This window comes from Pseudophryne corroboree, chromosome 4 (genome assembly GCF_028390025.1).
Source record: "Pseudophryne corroboree isolate aPseCor3 chromosome 4, aPseCor3.hap2, whole genome shotgun sequence".
Classification (NCBI taxonomy): domain Eukaryota; kingdom Metazoa; phylum Chordata; class Amphibia; order Anura; family Myobatrachidae; genus Pseudophryne; species Pseudophryne corroboree.
In genome coordinates this window covers 354185607-354208248 of record NC_086447.1, presented here as the reverse complement: position 1 = coordinate 354208248, position 22642 = coordinate 354185607, and the positions used below count along the sequence as shown (strand labels likewise).

General features: G+C 44.5%; 2 protein-coding genes across 2 annotated transcripts in view; one reads left to right on the top strand and one right to left on the bottom strand.

The window, feature by feature from the left end:
* The window catches only part of LOC134910908 (probable cation-transporting ATPase 13A4), a 177476-nt gene extending 168950 nt beyond the window's left edge, over positions 1-8526 (bottom strand). The window contains exon 1 of the mRNA XM_063919294.1: positions 8338-8526. Coding sequence (XP_063775364.1) covers positions 8338-8526 — 189 coding nt within the window. The remainder of the gene's footprint in view (positions 1-8337) is intronic.
* A 1400-nt stretch (positions 8527-9926) lies between these two features.
* LOC134910906 (uncharacterized) overlaps positions 9927-22642 on the top strand; it is a 111829-nt gene continuing 99113 nt past the window's right edge. The window contains exon 1 of the mRNA XM_063919293.1: positions 9927-10011. Within this exon, the coding sequence (XP_063775363.1) occupies positions 9927-10011 (85 nt within the window). The remainder of the gene's footprint in view (positions 10012-22642) is intronic.

The window sequence follows — 22642 nt, the reverse complement described above, 5'->3', positions numbered from 1 at the left end:
GCCGACCCTGCTCTTGACACTTAAAACACTTTCCTGTAGGAGTTCATGTAGATGCTGAATGTGCTAAGTTAATATACATTTGTAATGTCCATCTACACTTAGCTTGCATTATATCAACAAATAGATCCTTATGTCCAGTACACTTGCTTAAGATCTATACGATCACGTGTGCCACTTGTAGTCTGGAGGTTTACACAAGATAAAATACTATACTCTGCCAGGCAAATTGTGTTTCAATATTCTGTATCTTCCTATTGTTGATACTTTGACTAGGCTGTCTGGCAGGGTTCCCAGAGTGTAGAGCATGGGTGGGGAACTTCAGGCCCGAGGGCCGTATAAGGCCCTCAAAGCCACTTGATCCGGCCCGGCAAGGCTCACCTAACGAGAGGAGATGCAGAGCGCCCACTGAGATTTTACCACCAGTGGGTGCCCGGCTCCTCAGCAGCAGCCGGTGGCAGGAGCTCACTCCTGAGCTCCAGCTTCTGGCTCAGGCAGTGCACATGTGTGGCTGTGCGGCGCTATGGGAGAGACGTCATGGGAGAGGTAGGGCAGCGGTCCGAAAGCAGGAGCAGGGCTGGTGAGCATTGTGTTTTTTTTTCTTTTTAATGTGTGTGTGTGTGTGTGTGTAAGCGGCACTACTAGGGGGCATATTTAATGGGGCATAACTACAGGGGGCATATCTAATGAGGCATAACAACTGACAGGGCATATCTAATGGGCCAAAACAACTGACAGGGGGCAAATCTAATCGGGCATAACAAGTGACTGGGGGCATGACAAGTGACTGGGGGCATAACTACTGACTGGGGGCAGGCTAATTTTTAAGGTGATAATTTTTGTATGGCCCCGAAGGATTTTATAAATATCCAAATGACTCTTGGTAGAAAAAAGGTTCCCCACCCCTGATTTAGAGGTTACTTTGTTTAGCAAATCTGAAACTGTCTCAATAAATGTTACAATTGGCCTTGTTTCACTTTTCTGGCAGCACTTATAATGGTTTCCTTATCTGCTCCATACAGCACAATTCCTCAACGTATGTAAAGGCCCATATAGACGGACCGATGTGGGAGAGATGTGTGCTGAGCGAACCGCTCAGCACACATCTCTCTTGCCGCTCAGCACAGCGCGATCTGTGCTGAGCATGCGGGGGGAGACGGGGGGGGGGGGGGGGAGCGACCCGCTAGATTGGCCTGCACGGGATACACACGGAGAGATCAGGCTTATATTCTAAGCCAGGCCTGGCCAACCTGTGGCTCTCCAGATGTTGTGAAACTACACATCCCAGCATGCCGTGTCACAGTTTTAGCATTCCCTAATAGCAAAACTGTGGCAAAGCATGATGGGACTTGTAGTTTTACAACAGCTGGAGAGCCACAGGTTGGCCAGGCCTGTTCTAAGCAATCTAGTCAGATTGCTTAGAATATCGCTCTGTGAGTACCCCCTTAAGTCTTATATATATTGATGACAATTAAGCTTGCCTTTGTTATAGATGTTAGTCTCTCCTGTAAAAGCTCTTGGCAGCTATTAAGCTGCAGCCAAATCCGTGTCCTTTATGAGCCCAGCTGAACATAGATGTGTAAGTGTCTATAGCTGTGAGTGCAAATTTCAATTCTCACCCACTCACGACTGGCTGTGCAGATGCTCTGTCCCTCTCTGGATTCCTCTCTGCTCGCCGCTCTGGGTGAAGCTGTCTCTGGGCGACTCTCCCTCAACTCTGGTCTCTTAGGCTAGGCACTGCTGTCCCTCAGCTCTGCTACGCCTCAACTCTCATTGCAGCCTGTCTCCGCAGCCTGGCGCACAGCTAACTGCAGCATACCTCATCCTGGTGGCATTAACATCTAAGCTATTCCCTGATTCCCTTCTAATGTTTACAGCCATACAACTGCAGGAGAGGGAGATACCTTTAAGATGTACCTGGTATATGCTTGTGCAATTATGGCAGCGTCATAAGTCTCTCCGCCGCTCTCCCAACGTTTACAGCCCAGTAGGAGAGGCGACAGGTGAGACCAGACAGCGCATGTAGAACACAGCGGTATTGCTTCTCTCCCTGCTCGCCCAATGTCTACAGCTCAAGATAGGCGGCAGCCGAAGGGACTTCTACAGCGCTGTCAGTCTACGCGCTTCTGCACTAGCTGCTGCTCGGCGCCGGCCCCAGCCCTGAAGCTATTCTCCGCTCACTATTACAGCTCTTACTGTATATATATAAAAATCCTTTTGCTCTGGCACTCCCCTTAATAGTCTCCGATACCGTATGATCGATACGGTCCCGGTTAGCATCAGAGGTGGTAACGGGTCCTTACAATTATTGCGCTGCGAGGCGCAATGGATTCACCGTCTCAATGAGATTGTCCCAAAAGGGTTAGATGTAAATATAGCTTATACAGCATTACGTTAGTACGTTAGTATATCGGATCTATTATTCTTATGTTCATAATCTGATAGCGGTATAAGTATGTTTTGAATATAGACAGTATTGCCTGAATCTTATTGTGCTTTATTGTATTCAAGGTCGGCTTGTTGCTATGGTGATAATACACTGGATGCATGGGATGCGGGTCTGTGACGTCTTGTTTCAGTGCGGCAACGGGGCGGGTGAGCGGTCCCGCGCCCAATGCCGGCATTCACGTGGTGATGGTTCTCTATAAAGGTATGATTTTGTTTGTAAGCTTTTATCCTGATGACAATATAAATAAATATTGAAACGTTGATATCCATATGGGAGTCCACACCCGTCTCTGGGGCAAATGTATTAACCTAGAGAAGGCATAAGGAAGTGATAAACCAGTGATATGTGCAAGGTGATAAAGGCAGCAACCAATCAGATCCTAACTGTTAATTTACATATTAGAGCTGATTGGCTGGTGCCTTTACACATATCACTGGTTTATCACTTCCTTATGCCTTCTCCAGGTTAATACATCTGCCCCCTTGTTCTTTAAGGTGAACCAGAGTGCCGCATCTTTGGGAGTGTGTATATATATATTATCCATTCCTGATATTTGCCTATGTATTATTTATCTGTTAACTTATTGCATCGTTACATCAATTATGGATTCCCAAGTTGGGAGCTGTCTTCAAACTGTATGATTTTATTTAGGAGACATGCATTTATTTTAGCGGGGTTATTTTTTTTAACATGATTTTTCGAAAGGATCTATCCGCTTTGGAGAAACCTCCACTAGATCTGCAGTGCTGCCAATTCTTATGTAGTAGTATTAGCTTCTACCCATCGCTTTGTCCACGCATATTTCGCATTTAATGCAAGTCACAATGTACCACAGAGCCTCCCTGTATGCAATACAGTATTTGTTGTTTCGGCTGTATTGCTTTGAGTGCAAATATAAAGATCTCTGCTTGTACTGACTCAGTAACAGGCTACATACTGTAAAGCTGATCATGCCAAAAGCATCCAGTTGCCAGGTCCACCCCTACTTTATGTAGCCTGACCTTGCAAGTTGTTAATTATCATAACAAAGTAGACATTCACTGGGAATTGAAGTCTCTTAAACTATCACATTTGCCACATCCTGTCAATGCAGTGACCTCTGAAACTAGACATGAACTGGTTCGGTTTCCAGGAAACCAAACCCGCCCGAACTAATCCTTTCCAAGTAGACTTAGATCTCTCCGTGATATTCTGATTCTAAAATGAGGCAAAATGCCTTTTTCCCGCTGCTGGATCTCATATGTTTTGGATTTGATGCCAGGAAGATGGCAGACAGCCAGACTCACTTAGTGAGGGATTTCATGAGAAGGCTATTGGGTTCAGCACCCATCCAGTGCCTCTTGTGGGGCAGCCACGGAGCACTTATTGTCGGGGTGATGCTGGATAGTGCTGTTTGCCAGGGAAGGCAAAGATCCAGAGAGATGGATGGGGCCAGTCCTGCCCTTTGAATGCTCCCTAAGTGCCAGCTGGTTTCCTGAGGCAGGGGCTGCCAGGAAGGCATCAGGTAGATGGAGTTGCGCAGAGAAAGCCTTAGGTAGGTGCAGCTTGTGCCACATGAAGTTGGTCTAATGTGTTTATAGGGATACTTTACTGATACAATAATTCAGCTAAACAGATGACTCCGGAATCCAGTCCTCAGATATACATTGCATCTGGAAAGTATTCACAGCGCTTCAGTTTTTCCACATTTTGTTATGTTACAGCCTTATTCCAAAATGGAATAAATTAATTTGTTCCCTCAAAATTCTACACACAATACTCCATAATGACAAAGTGTAAAACGTTTTTTTGAGATTTTTGCAAATTTACTTAAAATAAAAAACGAAGAAATCACATGTACATAAGTATTCACAGCTTTTGCCATGAAGCTCAAAATTAAGCTCAGGTGCATCCTGTTTCCACTGATCATCCTTGAGATGTTCCTACAGCTTATTTGGAGTCCACCTCTGGTAAATGGAGACTACTGTGCACCGTAGTATGAACTGGCATTAATTTGTGGCCATGCCCCTTCCACATGAAGCCACGCCCCTATATATCTTTTGTGCACCTACGGCGCGCACTGCCCCTATCTTGCATGGGGGGGGGGGGGGTGCCACACAGCGCTAAAATGCCTAGTTACGGCACTGCTCTCATATAAGTAGTGACAACATTTTTATGGTATGCCACATACTTGTGCACTTCACACATACATATGTTACATCTGTCTCACCTGCAGTACAACATTGTTTTGCCCAGTTGATTGCTTTTTTGGTTTGCTTCCACATCTGAATAACACGCCATTGTTTGTGTGTTAATCACTTTGTTTTTGTTTCTGCTCATCTTTAACTTGATGGAGCAAGATAAAACAAAGTGCAGGTTATTTCTAGCAGTTTCCACAAAAAATTATCCAGTTTCCATGAAAATATGTTCAGCAGTTTTTAAGCCAAATTGGAACAAACTGACAGACACAACATTCTTTTGATATTAGTACATACCTCCCAACTTTCTTCATACCCAAGTTTAGGCTTTTCTGCGTGCCAAAGGCGTGTGTGTCCAAAAAGGGGGTGTGGCCTCGGGAAAAGGATCATGGCTTCACGGGAATGCCGCAATCGCGAGCCATGCCCCCGTTTTCATCACTATGGGGGCATTCCCAGCGCACTGTGAGTGGCTGGACATGCCCCCAGCCCCTCTATCCCAGTAAATAGATGCTGTGCTCATCTATGTGAGAGAGGGTCTCCAAACTGGCAAAATTAGGACAGTTGGGAGGTATGCTCATATAGTTATAATGCAGGTGGAGGCAATCCATGCTAGCTGATTCAATAGAGCTGAATCGAACACTCTGGGGAAAAAACATGCCATGATAATGGCCTAATCAGGATAATTAAGAAAATAATATATAAATGTAATCATGATCACTCACAAAAAAGTTAATTTAGACATTTCCTCCAGAAAGTCACCGTATATCATTTAAAAAGTGGTTAATCTGTGGACGTTCAATGGGAATGTCTACTGGCTGATCAGCCTTCATTGTACACTTATGTCTCAGGCTTTGATTAACCAATTTATGAAATTCCTGGTGAGTGCCTACTGCATTAATTGTCTTTTGTACATGTTTGAATATTATTATTATTATTATTATTATTATTATATTTAAAAAGTACTGATATATTACTCAGTGGTTTACTGTATATTGAGTGAATCATAAAACAAATTACATACAACATCCTGAAACAATGTTGGCCCTGCACAAATTAAATTATAATGTAAGAGAAGATATTTGAATAACAATGGTATATTTTAATATGGATGTGGATATTGTAAGACAGTAGTGTTATGAAGTACCAATATTAGAGCAGGCTTTGGCAACTGCCATTTCTGTGCAGGTACTGAAGGACTGGTTTGGCTGGAATGAGGAGAGACAATGTTAGATGGAGATATCAAACTTGAAACAATTACTGCAGAATGTTTAAACATTCACCAATTTGCAACCAAAGATTAAAGTGAGCTGGAACGTGGGGAATGAGTTCCTCCTCCGCAGCATCCCTGCACACTTCCTGCCAGTGCCAACTGCCAACTAAAAAACTGCTCTCAGAGGCATCATAGAGAGCTTGCCATGAGCCACCCAATAGATGATGCAGATGCCTCCAACCTCCCCTCCTCCTCCTTCTGTGGCAGTACAAGGTGTAAACCTGTGGTGATATAAATACATCTCGCAAAACGTAGCTAAGGAGCTGAAGGGGTGGAGCACTGAAGGACCAGATACCATGATCACACTACTACTGTGTGAAGAAGACAGAGGACTGGACAGTATGATTGAATCTTATGCCTCAGCTCTGATAGGAACCGGCTTGTTAGTCAGGAACTAGAACATTGCGTTAGTATAACAAATAATTTTGGCGTGTGGGGTAATTGTGGGTAGAAGGCAGGGCTGGCCCAAGCCTAATTGTTTTTGGTAAGTGGATACAGATTTTGGTGCCCCTTGGTGGAATATGAAACCCCCTTCCCCCCACATATATGAGTGTTCAATTAGCTGCAGGGCTAATTGCTGGTTAAAATCCCTACAGCACAGGAAAGGGATATTCAATTAAATAGTCTTTTTCCCATGCCTAATAATCATGATTGAGATGCAGAACCCCACTGATTCCACATAAACTGGAAAATCAATGGGTCTTTCCTACGTGCAAACACCCAATTAGTTCATGGAATTTACCTCGCATGTCAAGGAGCTGCAAGGTTTTGTCTGACGTCGGGCAGGGTTATCCCTACGGCTATTTGAATACCCCCCATAGGTTTCGCATGAAAGAAAAAGCAATCCCATAGGCCCCCACATAAAAACAATAAAACACATAGGCATTGCGGGGATAAAATACACCTATAGGCCCTCACATGAAAAAAACACATCCATAGACCCCCTCATGAAAATAATAAAACACATAGACTTTGCATGGAAATAAATACCCACATAGGCCCCAACATGAAAAAAATATACCCATAAGCTCCCATATGGAAAAAATAAACCACATAGGCTTTGCATGAAAAGACACAGGCATAGGCTCCCACATAAAATAATAAACCACATAGGCTTTCCAGGACAATAAAAGTAAAAGGAAAAAAAACATATATTAGCTCATACATGTAGAAAATCCCATAAAAAATTAAATAAAAATTACAAGCAATATCAAAGTTAATTACTTACTGTGGTGGACTGTGTGCTGTGGTGGACTGCTGTGGTGTCCTCCATGTGGATGTTAAGCTGCTTGGACAGACGTTGGTGTGGCTGCAGTCAGGATAGTGGTGGTGCAGACAGTCAGACACCTCTCCTCTCCACTGAACAGCTGCAGTAACAGGCTTTCAGAGAGAGGCAGAAGGCAGTCACAGTGCCACCATTGACTGTGAGGAGATCTGAACACTCAGGTCAGGCTGTCATGGGCTGGGACGCGCAGGTGGGTGGGCAGTGGCTGCTGTAGGTGATTGTTCCATGGCTGCGGGAGTTATCACATGTGTGGCAGACCGTGGTGGCGCCATTACAGGTTGGCACCATACGCAGCTGAGTACCGTGCTAAATGGACTGGCCAGCCCCGTTACAGGGCATTCTAAACATATAGGCACACATGGCAGTTGCCCAGTGACCCACAATTCTATGGCCCTTTGAGCAGGGGCTTGCTGGGCCAGGGGCAGACTGTCAGTTTGCTGCAGCACAGACTGAGCAGTACCAGGCAGGGGCCATACTGTCCCCTATTGCAGGTATTAGCTTGACGCCTGTGACAGAGCTGATTAATTCTGCAGCAGCAGCAAGTGTGCTGCAGAGCTCCATTGGAAAAGCAGTGGTCACTCATGCTAGCCCCCTTATAATCCAATTGTCGGTTAGGGATGTAAGTTCATTCCAGTTGCCCAGAGGCAAGTTGGAGTTTGAGGCCCCCCCCCCTTAAAAAAAGGGGTGTGTATAAACATACACAACTTTTACATAATTATATAAAGGAAACAGAGCCCGCAGTGAATTGGGAGGGCTCCTGCTACGCTCTGATTCAGCCATCTGCAGCAAGCAGAATCAGTGTTCAGAATCAATGGCGGGTCCTATCTGACAGTCCAGGGTGCACTGTCACTTGTTGCAGCGCACACAAGCTGTACCAGGCAGAGGCCATCCTGTCCACTATTGCAGATATTAGGGTATGCAGTTATAATCCCATCTGTCGGGATCCCGGCGGTCTAAATCGCGATGCCAAAATAGAGGCAGCCATTGAAATGCAGACCGCCGGCCAGAAACCCCACTTGAGTGGTGGTTCATGTCACCACCCGAGGGGAAATAGAACCTTGTAGTGAAGGTACCACCCAAGGGGACACGCTGTGCTCGAGGTCGGAATTCTGGTGTCGGTATTTCGACTGCCGGGACTCCATCAGTCGGGAAATCATACTGATCCTGGTATTAGTTTGGCTCCTGGGGCAGAGCTGATTAACTCTGCAGCAGCAGCAGCAGCAAGTGTGCCGGAGAGCTCTGTTGGAAGAGCAGCAGTCACACTTGGATCCCGCTGTGAACCACACAGGTACTGCTCTACATGCAGGAGTCCCTTCAGAGCTTGGAGACCAGAGGCAGGTATCTCCATTGCCTCTGGGAGTTACACCCCTGTGTGGGGTAACATCCCAGTATCATAGACCTGCGGCAGCTCATTCACTTCAGCAATGGCAAAAAATAGGTGTGCCCTTTTCTGTATTTATGATCCCGGGGGGTTGGGATCCCAACGGTCAGCATACCAACACGACACCCATAGAGTGGGAATAGAACTTGTCTCAAGCACAGCGAGCAACTGAGCCCATAGCGTGGCGAGCGTAGTGAGCCTGCAAGGGGCTTTGTTGCGCTAACCCCCCTGTCAGCATTCTGGCGGCTAGGATCCCCCCCGGCGGTATCCTGACCGCCAGGATCCCAACCGCCGGTCACCCGTATCCAACCCCTTTGTTGCACCTGGTCTATTTGCTGCTTATGGAAGCATTGGCTGTCAGAACACACAGTGATACTGATATTGCCGGTGTTTAAGCTGTTTGCTAAGAAGATAAGCTATCTTTATATGCATACAACATCCCAGTCAGGAAGCCCCCATACCTCTTTCTGTCCTCTATATATATAGATTTCATAAAAGAAAAAAAAACTTGTTCAAGATCGGAGTATTTCCAATATTTCCAACAATCAGGGCTTAAAGTGATCCTGGAGAAGTGGTGGAACTCATATACACAGTAACCCCCCCCCCCCCCATCTCTCACATTTAGAGGGGCCTGCACACTATAAACTTGTGCCCTGCTTCTCATACTTTATAAAGGGACATCGGTCTCACAAAGATGCAACGTGGTCACATACAGTAATAGTACCCACAATTCAAATTACACCACACAGTAGCACAATCTTATTCACATTACACCACATGTAGTGCTCCTGATTCATATTACACCACATAGTAATGACCCTCTATGCATCTTATGCCACACAGTAGTGCCCCTTATATACAATGTTCACAGTAGTGCCCCTTACACATAATGCCCACATTTGTAGTGCCCCTTACACATAATGCCCACATTTGTAGTGCCCCTTACACATAATGACCACACTAGTGCCACTTATACAAAAAATGTCCACAGTAGTAGTGCTGCTTATATACAGAATGCCCACAGTAGTAGTACCCCTTACACATAATGACCACGGTAGTGCCCCTTATCAACATTTTCTGTCACTCCAGCAGCTCACTGCCTGTATCCCTCCAGTAGCTCCATGCCCTGTGTCCCTCCAGCAGGTTCCCCAGCTCTCTTTTCCTCCAGCCCTCTCTCATCTTGTCTTCAAGATGCACAGAACCTGCTCCTCTTCATGGCTCCTCTTCACTTCAGCAGAGGTAAAGGCATGACATCACATACATTGTGCAGGAAAAAGAAGCCACTGGGACCTGAGGGGATGAATGCTGTCCAACAGACACAACGTGTGTGAGTACCAAGAGGGGTGAGCTGTAAATGGAAGAGAACCATGGAGCCACCAGGACCTGAGGAAGAAGGAGGTGGCTGCAGCTCATCAATAACATTATCGCCACCTGCATCATCTATTCATGTAGGTGATGGGGCAGGTTTTTCTGTTGGAATTACTGTACAGGGCAATGGAGGTGGTGGAACTAGTTCCCCCTACCATTACAGGTGGTGGAACTCAGTTCCATCTCATTCCCCTCCACTTTAACCCCTGCCAATAAACCTAATCACATAACTGCCTCCAGATTGCCCTGGTATTCAATGTGCCTCTAACTCTGAGTAATTTCTAGGGACTTCTTTAAAGATTAGCAGTCACTGTTGTCCCTGAAATGTCCATATATTTTAATTTTAACCAAACTGCAGTTTAATTTATTTTATACTTTTAACTGGTTGCAATTCTCTAGGAGTATCCAATCTGTAAATGTACACTGCTCAAAAAAATAAAGGGAACACCTAAACAACACAATGTAACTCCAAGTCAATCACACTTCTGTGAAATCAAACTGTCCACTTAGGAAGCAACACTGATTGACAATCAATTTCACATGCTGTTGTGCAAATGGAATAGACAACAGTTGGAAATTATAGGCAATTAGCAAGACACCCCCAATAAAGGAGTTGTTCGGCAGGTGGTGACCACAGACCACTTCTCAGCTCCTATGCTTTCTGGCTGATGTTTTGGTCACTTTTGAAAGCTGGCAGTGCTTTCACTCTAGTGGTAGCATGAGACGGAGTCTCCAACCCACACTCAGGTAGTGCAGCTCATCCAGGATGGCACATCAATGCAAGCTGTGGCAAGAAGGTTTGCTGTGTCTGTCAGCGTAGTATCCAGAGCATGGAGGCGCTACCAGGAGACAGGCCAGTACATCAGGAGACGTGGAGGAGGCCGTAGGAGGGCAACAACCCAGCAGCAGGACCGCTACCACCTTGTGCAAGGAGGAACAGGAGGAGCACTGCCAGATCCCTGCAAAATGACCTCCAGCAAGCCACAAATCTGCATGTGTCTACTCAAACGATCAGAAACAGACTCCATGAGGGTGGTATGAGGTCCCGACGTCCACAGGTGGGGGTTGTGCTTACAGCCCAACACCGTGCAGGACGTTTGGGATTTGCCAGAGAACACCAAGATTGGCAAATTCGCCACTGGTGCCCTGAAAGCAGGTTCTCACTGAGCACATGTGACAGACGTGACAGAGTCTGAAGACACCAAGGAGAACGTTCTGCTAACACACAAAGAAAGAAGCCTTTCTTGGGGTGCACCGAGATTCAAATACCTTATCAATTAATATATAACTTTTATTGTTCTGTATTAAAAAGTTTTTAGCCACATGAAATATAAAACTTTTAAGTGAAAAATAAAGTGAAAAATAGTGAGATTAAAAATCTGTTATTCTCCACAGAGACTGCTGCTGCTGTGATTGAGTATTCTCTTTCAATAAAGGCTCAATGGCCCCTGCTGCTTTTATTTTTATTCACAACCTTGCTGATTTATTTATTTTCTTTCAGCAATCACCAGTACCTCTTCAATCAATTCATATTTAATGTTTATTGTTGAAATAAATTGTGACTGGTGTGTTGTTTCAATAAACTAAATTGTTTATGAAAACATATGTCTATACTGTAGTCTTGTGTCAATATAATAGAAAGCACTCAATTTATTCCACACATCTTTATTAACACTAGTTGTCTTTACTTTTGTTTTATCAGTGTGTCTGCATGGTTAATTTAATTTCTAGTAACAATCAGTACGTAGGAATGTTTATTCATTATATTGATATCAGATGCCAGTGACATTCTTTCTCATATTCCCCCAAATATTGGATTATATGCCTGCATCTGGCCCAATATTAGTCATAAGTGTGTTTGTGAATACATAAATGCTGATATATTATTCGTTTAATATCTATAAGTTCATATCATAGTTCCAGTTATTGATCATATGTTGCCAGTTGATTATCTCAGCCAACACTTTTAGACACCTGTTTCCAAATCTGCAATTATGTTTCAAACCAACGTCTCCAATTAATTTCGTCAGGGCCCTGACGAAGCAGCCTCTGTGAAACGTGCATTGGCGTTTTTTCAGAGACTGCTGCATTGCTGTTATATTCTGCTGCTTTAAAATGGAAACATAATGTCGAATTATAAATGTATACTGTAGTGATTTCTATTGGGCCAGATATAGAATAGCCGGGGGAAGGGAGAACGAACGGCCTCTAATACCCGACACTGGGCGGCTAGATTAGGAGCGGGTGCAGAGACGTGTAGGCGGAGGGACAGAGTCAGCCGCACGCGATGGCTGTCCGGAGCCGCAGCATACGGCTGAGATCTAAGACAGCACTAACATCGTGAAATGCCAGCCTGACCATCTAACATACCACAGAGATATTAAATTAATCAGGAAACATATGTGATTACATGGAAAGGTGTTTGTGAGGTCAGGCAATATGAAATAATCCAAATACCCGGCTCTAAGAAATAGATTAGCGCTACTGGCTCCCACTATCTAATTAACATAGGCATGTGTATAAGTGTGTGTAACATTAAAGGTTAAACCCGAATATACTGTGGGTATAATTTAAATTATTTAATTCATTATACGAACGTTACGATCAATAGTAAAGGAATGTAATAACTATATATTCCAATATTGGATACCTATGCAGGCAGACCTATAGGACAACTGCTGGAAAATTAAAGGGATATTTTTATCCTAAGTTTACAAGTGGATCCCTTCTGTTGGACTTCATTGATACTTTGAAAAACTGAGGAAATGCCAACCCAATAAGCCAAGAAAAATGAATGAAATATATATCTACATGCTGGAGAAGAATATAATTCATTAGGTGGCCTATAATAAGGAATCCCAATAAACGCTATCATATTCTGGGAATAATTTTCTTCAAGTTTTTTCAACTTGGTAATAAATATTTTTCAGGTTTCCAGATGAGTGCTACCATCTGATGAGGACCAGTACTGAAGTATTTATACTGACCGGCACAAATAATTGTTTTATCTGGTACGCATGTAATCTTATACGAGACGTAAAATTTTGACACCAATCTACGAGTAATTACTACGCTATATAGCGATTCCCTGTCTCCTGATTCTATCTAGATTCCGACAGAGAAGTGGACTAGAAGACCTGAGGACCGATAGGCCTTAAATCAAGCCGTAATCCGGTACGCAATATTTATTCTTGCATGTGACAAAAATTAACTCAAGGGATACTACACTATAGGCGCTCTGCTGTTTCTTCCTCTACTTTCATACTGTGGGTATAATTTAAATTATTTAATTCATTATACGAACGTTACGATCAATAGTAAAGGAATGTAATAACTATATACTAGTTACAGTTTTCAAATTAATTGGAGACGTTGGTTTGAAACATAATTGCAGATTTGGAAACAGGTGTCTAAAAGTGTTGGCTGAGATAATCAACTGGCAACATATGATCAATAACTGGAACTATGATATGAACTTATAGATATTAAACGAATAATATATCAGCATTTATGTATTCACAAACACATTTATGACTAATATTGGGCCAGATGCAGGCATATAATCCAATATTTGGGGGAATATGAGAAAGAATGTCACTGGCATCTGATATCAATATAATGAATAAACATTCCTACGTACTGATTGTTACTAGAAATTAAATTAACCATGCAGACACACTGATAAAACAAAATTAAAGACAACTAGTGTTAATAAAGATGTGTGGAATAAATTGAGTGCTTTCTATTATATTGACACAAGACTACAGTATAGACATATGTTTTCATAAACAATTTAGTTTATTGAAACAACACACCAGTCACAATTTATTTCAACAATAAACATTAAATATGAATTGATTGAAGAGGTACTGGTGATTGCTGAAAGAAAATAAATAAATCAGCAAGGTTGTGAATAAAAATAAAAGCAGCAGGGGCCATTGAGCCTTTATTGAAAGAGAATACTCAATCACAGCAGCAGCAGTCTCTGTGGAGAATAACAGATTTTTAATCTCACTATTTTTCACTTTATTTTTCACTTAAAAGTTTTATATTTCATGTGGCTAAAAACTTTTTAATACAGAACAATAAAAGTTATATATTAATTGATAAGGTATTTGAATCTCGGTGCCCTCCAAGAAAGGCTTCTTTCTTTGTGTGTTTGTGGTATAGTCTTCTAAGCCAGGGGTAGCACTCCCGGATAGGAGTGTGGAGTCACACTATAGATTTGTTATAAGGGAAAGAGAGTAATTGTCTGGATAAATCTTGGCTGGTGCGGGAATATCTTTTGCTCTATAGAGAACGTTCTGCTGCCTGCAACATCCTCCAGCATGACCGGTTTGGCAGTGGGTCATTAATGGTGTGGGGTGGCATTTCTTTGGGGGCCGCACAGCCAACCATGTGCTCGCCAGAGGTAGCCTCACTGCCATTAGGTACCGAGATGATATCCTCAGACCCCTTGTGAGACCATATGCTGGTGCGGTTGGCTCTGGGTTCCTCCTAATGCAAGTCAATGCTAGACCTCATATGGCTGGAGTGTGTCAGCAGTTCCTGCAAGACGAAGGCATTGACGCTATGGACTGGCCCGCCCATTCCCCAGACCTGAATCCAATTGAGCACATCTGGGACATCATGTCTCGCTCCATCCACCATCCACCACAGACTGTCCAGGAGTTGGCGGATGCTTTAGTCCAGGTCTGGGAAGAGATCCCTCAGAAGACCATCCGCCACCTCATCAGGAGCATGCCCAGGCATTGTAGGGAGGTCATACAGGCACGTGGAGGCCACACATACTACTGAGCCTCATTTTGACTTGTTTTCAGGACATTACGTCAAAGTTGGATCAGCCTGTAGTGTGTTTTTCCACTTTAATTTTGAGTGTGACTCCAAATCCAGACCTCCATGGGTTAATAAATTTGATTTCCATTGATAATTTTTGTGTGATTTTGTTGTCAGCACATTCAACTATGTAAAGAACAAAGTATTTAATAGGAATATTTCATTCATTCATTCAGATCTGGGATGTGTTGTTTAAGTGTTCCCTTTATTCAGAGCAGTGTATTTAAAATACAATGCAAATTACAGTAATAAAGATGTATGGTTATGATGAGATCAATTGTAAAGCGCAACAGAATTTGCAGCGCTATATAAGAAACTGTTTCTCGCAGTGGAAAAGTGAAAAGATAAAGAATTATTCACAATGACTTTTTAAATTAGAAGAGTTTAAAATACATCTTGTATTATAGCATCCAAAAATAAAATACAACTAATTTATCATAAGCACCCTAATACATATGGAAAATTATAGAATTATACCATACCAGTAGAAAAAATTAAGGACAGCAGAGTTTTTATTATTGTGATGTAAGGATATACAGTATGTAGATTAGCTATTTCCATGTACTGTACCTACTTCCCCAAAGATTGCAACAAACGAGATCTAGTCCCTGAGCTCTGCTATCTTGGCTCATACTTCTATCTTGGCGCACTACAAATACTTAAATCAATTTGTGTTATGACAAGAACATCTATATCTACCATATCCTTGACATATTAGTGCTCACTTGGAGTCACTTGTATAAGTGCAAATGGCCTAATATCACATTTTATAAACAATCAAATGTACTGCACATGCGGACAACTTGCTCTGGTATTTTGAGCTACCCATATCTTAAACTGTACAGTATACAATTATCTGCCAGATAATCTGTGATTTGAATGTAAACCTGGTAATGGATGAGAGCATACCCTCATGGCAGGTACAGTACCTTTTTTTTATGGTCTGTACCGATTTTTGACTCTTCAAATTTCCATTAAAAGTATAGGTGAAGAGGCATGACCACGCCCCCTCTACCCTGTGACCACGCACCTTTTCCTAATTTGTACCGATTTTTATGTGTAAAATGTTGGAGGGTGTGTGACAGCAAATGACAATCGACCATTTGCTACCAAACACTGGAAAATGGACAAAACTTGATCGTGATTTAACCAATTTGTATAAATGACAGGTTTTGTCCCTTTCCCGGTGTTTGGTAGCAAATAGTCGATTGTCAATTGCTCTCATCCATTACCAGATTTTCAGTCCAACCACAGATTATCTGGCAGATAAATGTATAGAATATGCCCGCTTTACTCTTATGCCTGCAGAGGTGGATCAGAGTTGTTCATGTGTAAGTGGACTGTGATAAGTGTGGGCAGCCACAAGGCAAGCATACCCCTTTGCGATGCACCTTATTTTGTATTACATGTCTTTTTAAAATATGTGCCTAATGAGACGGTGGAGTTTTTGTTTTGATGATTCTGACCGCCATATATTTGCTTCAGATCTAGGTCTACATTTCAGATAAGGCTGCACTTCAATTTAAAAATGTATGCAACTTAAAGCACAGCCGGGAAATATAAGCGTGCTGACATCTATTGGTGTACACTGGCATAGGTCTTCAACCTGTGGCCCTCCAGCTGCTGCGGAACTACACATCCCAGCATGCCCTGCCTCAGTTTTACCATGCCTTAATAGCAAAACTGTGGCAGGGCATGGTGGGATGTGTAGTTCCGCAGCAGCTGGAGGGCCACAGGTTGAAGACCCATGGTGTACAGGCAAATGGGCATCCTTTATATTTAACTCTAAATCATACTATATTATTTATTTCTTACATTAAAATGTGTCTAAACCACTACATCTTGTTTAGAAATACAAGTTACAAAATGCTTGCAATAGAAAACTGATAGGTTTAGTCAACATCAGATCATGTGAACAATAAGTACAGTAAGTTACTGAACTTCCACAATCAGCTTATCATGTGATATAAGTTTATAATCACAATAACAGGCAGCTATTGTATCTACTGCATATAATATATTTAAAAACATCACCAACAAAAACATCTAGTGTAAGAGTAAACTCACCATTTCATTATCTTCCCCTTGGTTAAGAAGGGCATGGTTCTCTGCCATTTCTTCATGTACTGGTATCACAAGTACAGCTGAGCAAGGGAATGTGGCAGGACCTAATCTCTCCTGATCTGCAGTGTTTCTCACTGAAAGTACACCCTCCTCATTTGCCTAAGGACTCAGAGATGGATGCAGTTGACATCGATCCTGCAACACACACCCATTTTCAGGAACACTAGCTTCACCCACTCCTCACACCCAAATAGCCGCAGACTATTAATTAAATGTGGCTCAGGGGGCACTGCGTGCGAAGACCCAGGACACGTTCTGCACATGTGCAGAGCAGGTCACGCACAGGCCCCCCACCTTCAGAGATGTATGCAAACTACTGTATCTCTAAATTTGGCCCTCTGATTTGGCACTAAAACATCTTTATAGTCTTAGGGGCTGAATCATGGGTGATCCCTGCAATGCCATCTATTGGAACAGCACAGAGTGGTCATCAACATCGCAAGGTTTTGCATGCCCCCCATAGATTTAAGAGTATCGTGTCTGATTACTGTGTATGCTGGCAAACATCACAACCATGCTCTACAACACATCTGTTAGGGTCTCCTGCCCTGTGCTGCCACGTCGTCATGGCAACCGGGAGACAAGTGCTAGTGGAGTAACCTGAGCGCAGCTGATACTCCGGTTCGGGTCTTTTGCTGTGCAGTGGTTATAGGCTCTGTGCACGGCAGGGGATCCGGTGCTGGTTTTTGTGCTCACAGTCTGTGAGGTCTGAGTGGGGCGTGGACAGCACCTGCTTTATAAGGCCTCTTTTCAGGGTAAGCAGATGCTGCTGAATCTTTGTTGGTTAGTCAGTTCATGAAAGTTAGCCAGTACTGTGTAGCTTTGTATTTGTTTGTTGCTTACTGCAAATAGGCCTGGGGATTTGGTATTACACTCTGCCAATCCAGACCTAGCAGTAAGACTGGAGTCAGTCGTTTAGCTTGCTGGGGTTCTGTTACTACTCTGTGAACTTAGCAAGTTTGCGGCTGTATTCTAAGACTTGCCTGTCTAATCCTGTCTCACTGTGCTGGGTGTCAGGGGTCAGTTTAGTTGCAGTAAGCTAAAACCTGTGCACTGCAAGTGAGAAATAGGATTGTGGAGACTCTCCTTGTGTCTATCATTCCATCTCTGACCAAGGAGTTTACTGCCACACCCGTTGGTAACCCTTTAGGGTTTTGCTGTTGCCCTTAGCAACAGCATTTCGGGTTCTCTATGTATTAAAACACAACATCTTGCTTTTTCCATCTGTGCAGTTCTAATACAAGGGAGATACCCAGTTCCTTAGCCTCTGGGCTTCTCTGTTCACTTTGTGTGTATTTTTTTACCCTATTACCTTCTGTGTACGTTATGTCATATTCCCCAGTTTGTCTGTGAGTCCATTTGTTTTGCATAACAGTTCAAACACCAGTACATTCCTGCAGACACTGGAGTGCATAACAGTTCTGACACCAGTACTTTCCTGCAGGCACTGGTGTGCATAACATATTCAGCAGCCTAATACTCCTGTTGAAATTTTGTGGGAATATGGAGCATACCCCTCAAAATACGTTGCAACAGGTGGTCGATCAGGTGCAGGTCCTGACTCGACAATTTAATGATTTCCTTGCTACAAGGAGACCCACAGGTCTGGGCATATGGGTTGCAGCCTGACTGTCCGTCGCTTAAAAGTGTTGATGCTTTTTTTACGGCACTGGGCATGTTGTATGATGACCCTGACAAGACGGCCTCAGCCGAGGCTCAGATTTCGATCCTTAAGCAAGGGCGAAGGCCAGTTGAGGTTTACTGTACGGAGTTTCGGAGGTTGGCCCATGATACCCAGTGGAATGACCCAGCCCTGAGACACCAGTACCGAAGAGGTCTTTCTAACCAGATAAAGGACCAACTGGTACAATATCCCTTGCCTGATAGCTTGGATCAGCTCATGCAGTTATCCATCCGGGTGGATAGACGGCTGAGAGAGCGTAGGCTTGAAAGGGAGACTGAGATTTCCTTCCTTCCCAAGGGAACCTCAGACTCTGAGGAATTTTCTGAGGAGCCTATGCAGATTGGGGCTACCCGCCTCTCCTCGCGTGAGAAGACGCGGAGGAGACAGCAGGGGTTGTGTTTGTACTGTGGGAATAAAGGTCATGTGGTAGTATCATGCCCAGAAAAGCCGGAAAACTTCAGGGCCTGAGGGTGATGGGAAATATCCTGTCAGGCCAGAAGTCAGAATTTCCCAAGAAGACTTTTATCATTCCGGTGACCTTGAAGATCCTCGGTCAAACTGTCAAGACTGAGGCCTTTGTGGACAGTGGGGCCGACGGGGTTTTTATGGACCGCCAATTCGCCCTGAAACACTCTGTTCCCTTAGTACCCTTGGCATCGGAAATTGAGATTTGTGGGTTAAACGGGGAACCATTATCCCAAGGTAAAATTACCTCTTGCACTAGCCAGATTTCTTTGTTTATTGGAGCCACACACTCTGAAAAATTGTCCTTTTATGTGACTGTCTGTACTTTTGCCCCATTGGTGTTGGGGTTACCCTGGTTAAGGGCCCACAATCCTCAATTTGACTGGGTCTCTGGGGAGATTCTTAGTTGGGGTACTGATTGTTTCAGGAGTTGCTTGAGCCTTCCAGTCAGGCTCTCGCAGCTAAGTTTGCCAGGATTGCCAGGGTGTTATGCAGATTTTGCGGACGTGTTCTCCAAAAAAGTTGCAGAGGTACTACCTCCCCATCGCCCCTATGACTGTGCCATTGATTTGTTGCCAAATGCTAAGCTTCCCAAGAGCAGGTTGTACTCCCTGTCACGTCCTGAGACTCAGGCTATGGCAGAGTACATTCAGGAGAACTTGGCTAAAGGATTTATCAGACCTTCACAGTCTCCAGTTGGGTCGGGGTTCTTCTTCGTGGGTAAAAAGGACGGTTCGTTGCGACCCTGCATCGACTTCAGGGAATTGAACCGTATCACGATTAAAAACTCATACCCACTGCCGCTCATTTCGGTCTTGTTTGACCAGCTTCGTACTGCCACCATTTTTTCTAAGATTGACCTACGCGGTGCGTACAATCTAATCCGAATAAGAGAGGGGGATGAATGGAAGACTGCCTTTAATACCCACTCAGGGCATTATGAATATTTGGTGATGCCTTTTGGGCTCTGTAATGCCCCGGCAGTCTTCCAGGATTTCATGAATGATGTGCTCAGGGAATATTTGGATAGATTCTTAGTTGTATACTTAGATGACATCCTAATCTTCTCCCATTCCCTGGAGGAACATCGGAAGCATGTACGCTTAGTCCTCCAGAAACTCAGAGACCACCGGCTTGGGGCGAAGCTGGAGAAGTGCGAATTTGAAGTTCAGCAAATCGCATTTCTAGGATATATTATCTCCCCAGAAGGTTTCCAAATGGAGGGTTCCAAGGTACAGGCAGTCCTGGATTGGGTGCAGCCCACTAGTTTGAAGGCGCTTCAGCGTTTCCTGGGCTTTGCGAATTTTTATAGACGATTTATCGCTGGATTTTCGTCTATAGTGGCGCCCTTGGTGGCACTCACTAAGAAAGGGGCGGATGTTGCTCACTGGTCTTGTGAGGCTAAAGCGGCTTTTGCCCGTCTCAAAAGGGCATTTGTTTCGGCCAAGGTGCTGCGACACCCAGATCCAGAGCGTCCTTTTGTGGTGGAGGTGGATGCCTCTGAGATGGGTATTGGGGCAGTGCTTTCTCAGATGGGAGTGTCTGATAATCGCCTTCATCCCTGTGCTTACTTTTCCCGTAAATTTTCGCCTGCCGAGATGAATTATGACGTGGGTAACCGGGAATTGTTGGCTATTAAGGATGCACTCGAGGAGTGGAGACACTGGCTTGAGGGGGCTAAGTTTGTGGTCTCAATTCTCACTGACCATAAGAATCTGGCATATTTAGAGTCAGCGAAGCGTCTCAATGCCAGGCAGGCACGATGGGCTTTGTTTTTTGCTCGCTTTAATTTTTTGATAACATATCGCCCTGGGTCAAAAAACATCAAGGCTGATGCGCTCTCGCGGAGTTTTGCTCCAATCCAGGAGACCACCGAGGAGCCGTTGCCCATTGTTTCCCCATCATGTATTAAAGTGGGCATTACCCAGGACCTCTTATCATTAGTCCTTAGAGCACAGGAGCAGGCTCCTCCAGACCTTCCGGTAGGTCTTTTGTTTGTGCCTCCTAGGTTAAGACAGCGAGTGTTCCTGGAATTCCATGCCAAGAAGTCGGCAGGTCACCCGGGTATTGCCAGAACTCGGGAGTTGCTATCTAGGGCGGTGTGGTGGCCCTCGGTGGCTAAGGATGTGGATCAGTGGGTTCGGGCATGTGACATCTGTGCCCGAAATAAGACTCCTAGAGGGGTTCCTGTTGGCCCATTACATCCACTCTCTATCCCATCTAAGCCATGGACCCACATTTCAATGGATTTTGTGGTGGACTTGCCCAAATCCTCGGGGATGACAGCCATCTGGGTTGTCGTTGACAGGTTTTCGAAGATGGCGCACTTCGTTCCACTGGCTGGGCTGCCATCAGCCAGACGCCTGTCTGAATTATTTATGCTGCATGTTGTGCGTCTCCACGGGTTGCCACTTGATGTGGTCTCTGACCGCGGATCCCAGTTTGTGGCCAAATTCTGGAGGGCATTTTGTTCCGATCTCCAGATTTCTGTCAGCTTGTCGTCAGGCTACCATCCGCAGTCTAATGGGCAGACTGAAAGGGTGAACCAGTCCTTGGAGCAGTTCCTCAGGTGTTATGTCTCCAAGTGTCAGACTGACTGGGTTGCTCATCTGTCCATGGCGGAGTTTGCCTATAACAACGCGGCTCACTCTGCTACAGGGATCTCTCCCTTCCTTTGTGTGTATGGGCATCATCCTAAGGCCAATTCTTTTGACCCCCTGGACTCCACGCCTGGTGGTTCCTCTGTGGTTTCGGTCCTTAGAGGTATTTGGCGGAAAGTGAAGAAAGCCCTTGTGTCTGTGTCATTAGTGACCAAAAGGGTTTTTGATAAGCGGAAAAGACCCTGCAGCTTCAAATTAGGAGACTTCGTCTGGTTGTCTACCAAGAATTTGAAGTTGAGACAGCCATCTCATAAGTTAGGGCCCCGGTTCATCGGCCCTTATAAGATCACCAGGGTTATCAATCCGGTGGCATTTCAGTTAGATCTGCCCCGTTCTTTGGGTATCAATAAAACATTTCATTGTTCCCTTTTAAAACGGGCGATTAGTAATCCTTCTTCCAGTGGAAGACCTTCCCCTCTTCTGATACGTGGCCAGAGGGAGTTTGTTGTTGAAAGGATTCTTGACTCCAAGGTGGTTCGGGGTCGGCTGTCATTTTTGGTGCACTGGAAGGGGTATGGCCCGGAGGAGCGGTCGTGGGTGCGCAGTTGTGATCTTCATGCCCCCAGACTGATACGCTCTTTCTTCTCGCAGTTCCCCGATAAACCCGGTGGTAGGGGTTCTTTGACCCCTCGTCAGAGGGGGGGTACTGTTAGGGTCTCCTGCCCTGTGCTGCCACGTCGTCATGGCAACTGGGAGACAAGTGCTAGTGGAGTAACCTGAGCGCAGCTGATACTCCGGTTCGGGTCTTTTGCTGTGCAGTGGTTATAGGCTCTGTGCACGGCAGGGGATCCGGTGCTGGTTTTTGTGCTCACAGTCTGTGAGGTCTGAGTGGGGCGTGGACAGCACCTGCTTTATAAGGCCTCTTTTCAGGGTAAGCAGATGCTGCTGAATCTTTGTTGGTTAGTCAGTTCATGAAAGTTAGCCAGTACTGTGTAGCTTTGTATTT